At 40.4% G+C, this 3563-nt stretch overlaps 1 protein-coding gene across 1 annotated transcript in view; it reads left to right on the top strand.

Moving 5' to 3' along the window:
- Positions 1–1718: 1718 nt before the first annotated feature.
- Positions 1719–3563, top strand: part of ARHGAP10 (Rho GTPase activating protein 10) — a 133101-nt gene continuing 131256 nt past the window's right edge. Inside the window, exons 1-2 of the mRNA XM_019534330.1 lie at positions 1719–1796; positions 3282–3353. Coding sequence (XP_019389875.1) covers positions 1719–1796; positions 3282–3353 — 150 coding nt within the window. The remainder of the gene's footprint in view (positions 1797–3281; positions 3354–3563) is intronic.

The raw sequence follows: 3563 nt of genomic DNA on the forward strand, positions 1-3563 counted from the left end.
GGTATTTCATCATGTTCTTACTTTTTACAGTTGAAAACTGCCTGGCTCTGAACTGCTTGTAATTGCATTCCTGGCTGTGTCACAGTGCCAGTTAACTGTTGTAGTTACCTGCTTGTTTTAAACACCTGAACAATACAAAATCAACAGGGTGCACACTAATGAATTAAAAATGGCTTTATGCCAAATCTTACAATGGAATTGTCAATTGGAGTTACTGTTGAATGCATGTCTTTTAATAGATGGATTCCATAAAGATCATTGATTTGGCCTTACCTTAGTCACTGGAAAACCTGTCAAATAAATGTCTTCTAATGGATCATTGGTAATACAACTTGTGTTGGATGTACAAACATAGGTAGCACTAAATAGTCAGGAGGATAGGTCATTGATACATAGCAGTCCAGGTCACTTAGCTTGCTGCAAGCAAGCTGGAGATTTGAATTCAGATGAGTACATAGTCATGTATCTAGGAACAAAGCATTTTATGTCCTGGGAAATAGTGACTATGATTATCTTGGAAGTAGTGACTGTGATTATCATGTTCGTTTGATAGTCATTTGTGATGAGAACAAATGTATTCTTGGATGCATCATTGGGAGTCTGGAGTAAAAGCAGTGAGGTTATCCTGCCTCCCAAACTTTCTAACTGCCTTTACCTACCTCCCAATCTTCCCTAAATGCACGTTTTCTCTTTAATATGAGGTTATACTGTCTTCTTGGCAAGCACTGGGCAGTCTGGTGACAAGTCTTTCCAGGCTGCATAACTTTGCCTCTACTCTCTCAGCTAAGTTGAATTCTGTTTAGGGGCAGGTTTGTTTCCTCACTGAGATGTTAGTCTGGTTACCACAAGTTTCCACAGCAACATCTACAGATAAACTGCATAAAACTTTCCATTAGGTAAAGACTTCTAGCCTTTTCAAAATGAACTCTCATGCTTCTGTTGTTCACTACAGGCACTCAGCTCTGAGGCTAGACATGTGCTTTTGGCTTGTCCCATGAAATTCCTTTTGGGTTTTACTGAAGTTATACACTGGTGAAATTTGCCCTCGTCTCTTTGTGTTGGGAAAGCTTGGCATTCTGGCATAAATCACCAAAGGCACAAATGTTCGAAACATCCACACCCACTGATCACTTTTGTACTGGAAACACCTGGGAGGGACCACCACCTCTCTTAGTGTGGAGTTACAACACAGAGGAAGTTTTCCCCCAACTTTTAGGGAGGTCTAGGATGCTCCTTCAGTAAATTCTTTTGGACCTAACACATGGAACCAATGACTTGACATGTTCTCTTCTTTTCATGCCTCTGGTCCCCGCTGTTCCTAGTTAATGCAACTAATACTGTTGCTCAAGCAGTCTTCGGAATTTATTTCTTGAAGTTATTTCTTTTCCAGCAATCCCTTGTGGCTGAGAGTGATTGATTGTCTTCCATGGCTCTATTCTTTCATAGAAGACACCTGTGTGTAACTTCTTTTATTGTGGAGGAGCTGCTGCACATCAGCTTTCACATAACCCTTGACAGAATGGGACCTTGATCCAATGGCAAGGAGACCAAGACAACTGGCGATCTCGTTCTACTGCAGCCTTCATCTGCCTTCACAGCTGTTGAGAGTCTAACATCATCTTCTTCCTGCTCTGCCACTGATGACTTGTAGACCCTAGGGTGGGGGCCTGGCAGTTTTATTAGTGGTGACCATTCTCTTCAAAGTGGGCTGTACTTTGATGTATGGTGCAGCACCATTGAGATCTGTTACCAGCCAGCATTTCCCAGTTTGTAAGGTTGATGCTACCCTTGTTAAGGTATGTTTTTAGGGTGTCCTTGAAGTGCTTCCTCTGTCCTCCACAGGTCCTCTTACCATGACTGAGTTGAGAGAAGAGGGACTTGCTTTGGAAAATGAGCGTCAGTCATCCGCACACAGTGGCCACATTCTGATGGTGGTTCTGCTGCTTGGTCTTCTGACTCTTATTTGTTAGAGTTACCCATGCTGATTTTATATTAACCTTCCCTGAAGGTCATTCCACTATTCGCCACCTGTGGACGCTCTTGGTAGCAGTACAGCTTTTCCCCCAAATGAAATCATTTAACTTACAAAGTCAAGCACTCCAAAGTTAGGAAGCATTATTCTGAGCTTGTCTTGTGTAAGCTCAATTTTCCCTGCTTGCCCTGCCTGATTAGAGCTGGTCAGAATTATTTTGAGCAAATAATTTCACTGAAGATTTCTGAGCCTGAAATGTTTCATCTGGAATATCTCAGGTTCAATGGCCTTTCACCAAATTCAGAGCAGGGCTCCAAAGAAAACCTGTATGGCCCTGGATCCTGCTGGAGAGGCTGGAAGTTACAGGGTTAATGGCCTGAGGGAAGACTTACCTTGCAGTCTGATTAGGGAATGGAGGCCCTGGGAAACTCCTGCAGCTATTAGATGATACTGACCTTTTTGTAACTTCCTCTCCTGCGGCGAACTTCAGGCATGTCAAATTCCAAACAGTTTTGTTTAGGCATGATCCAGTTCCAAGTCTTTTGGCTTATTAAAATAAAAAAAAAAATCTTGCAAACTGGAAATGCTGCTTTTTCTCCAGCCCTCTTTGACACATTTTTTAACTGAGTAATCATAGACTCTTTTTTCTAGGACCCTGTCTTTTATTTCTTTAGTGTACAGGGTGGAGGCATTGGGTGGAGGGGTAGAATGTAGGTTACACAGCAAGTGCATTTCTTGTTTTGTCACTGATGCAATCTAAATACTTTCATTTAATGTAGTATATTTCATATAATTAATGTAAGTACTTAAGAAATAAACTTCAAAGCCTAATTTATTAACAGGCTGGATTTCTAATTGTGTATGAGAAGTGGGTTGCTTGGTGTTCACTTGTGTAATTCTGTTGAGTGCCTGAAAATATTTGGCTGTGATTTATGGAAGATAAAATGAAAATGCTTTCGTTTAAGACTGACAAAGGTGAATGATGAAATTCTTTCTGTGTCCAGAAAAACTGATGCACATATAGCAGGATCAGCTTGGTTGCACGTTTCAAGAATTTATAAAATTCCTAGTGCCACATTTGTTTGGGAAATACTGTAGTTTCTACTTCAGTGCTAAGGCTCAGGGATGAAAATTCAATGTTGCTTACGAGTTAGGAGCTGTAGTCATTTTGAGAAATTATCCAGGCTCTTAAGTGCCTTTGAAAATTTTCCGAAGAGCTTTACATTTTTTTTATGCAGAATGAAAAAAATGAGATTGTGTTCTATCCTACAGAAATTTAATGCTGTACTCTTCTTGTTTTTTTCTTTAGGCACTCAGTGTTACTGAGACGCTGATCAAACCTTTGGAAAGGTTTAGAAAAGAGCAGCTAGGAGCCGTAAAGGTTTGTCCTTAATTTTCATTTGAAACAGTTGATTTTGATTTCTCTGATCAAAGTGCACTCATGACACATTTGGCAGAGTGCGGAGAAATGCTGATGTTTATATAATTTTACATACCGCTTTGTTTTTTCTTTGGGAACTTGGTTCAGAAACAAATGGAAAGTTTGTGCTGGGAGGGGAGGAATGTGTTTTTTTTTCCTCTTCCCTCTTCT

Source organism: Crocodylus porosus, unplaced genomic scaffold (genome assembly GCF_001723895.1).
Source record: "Crocodylus porosus isolate Cpor-Errol unplaced genomic scaffold, CroPor_comp1, whole genome shotgun sequence".
In the NCBI taxonomy this organism is placed as follows: Eukaryota; Metazoa; Chordata; order Crocodylia; family Crocodylidae; genus Crocodylus; species Crocodylus porosus.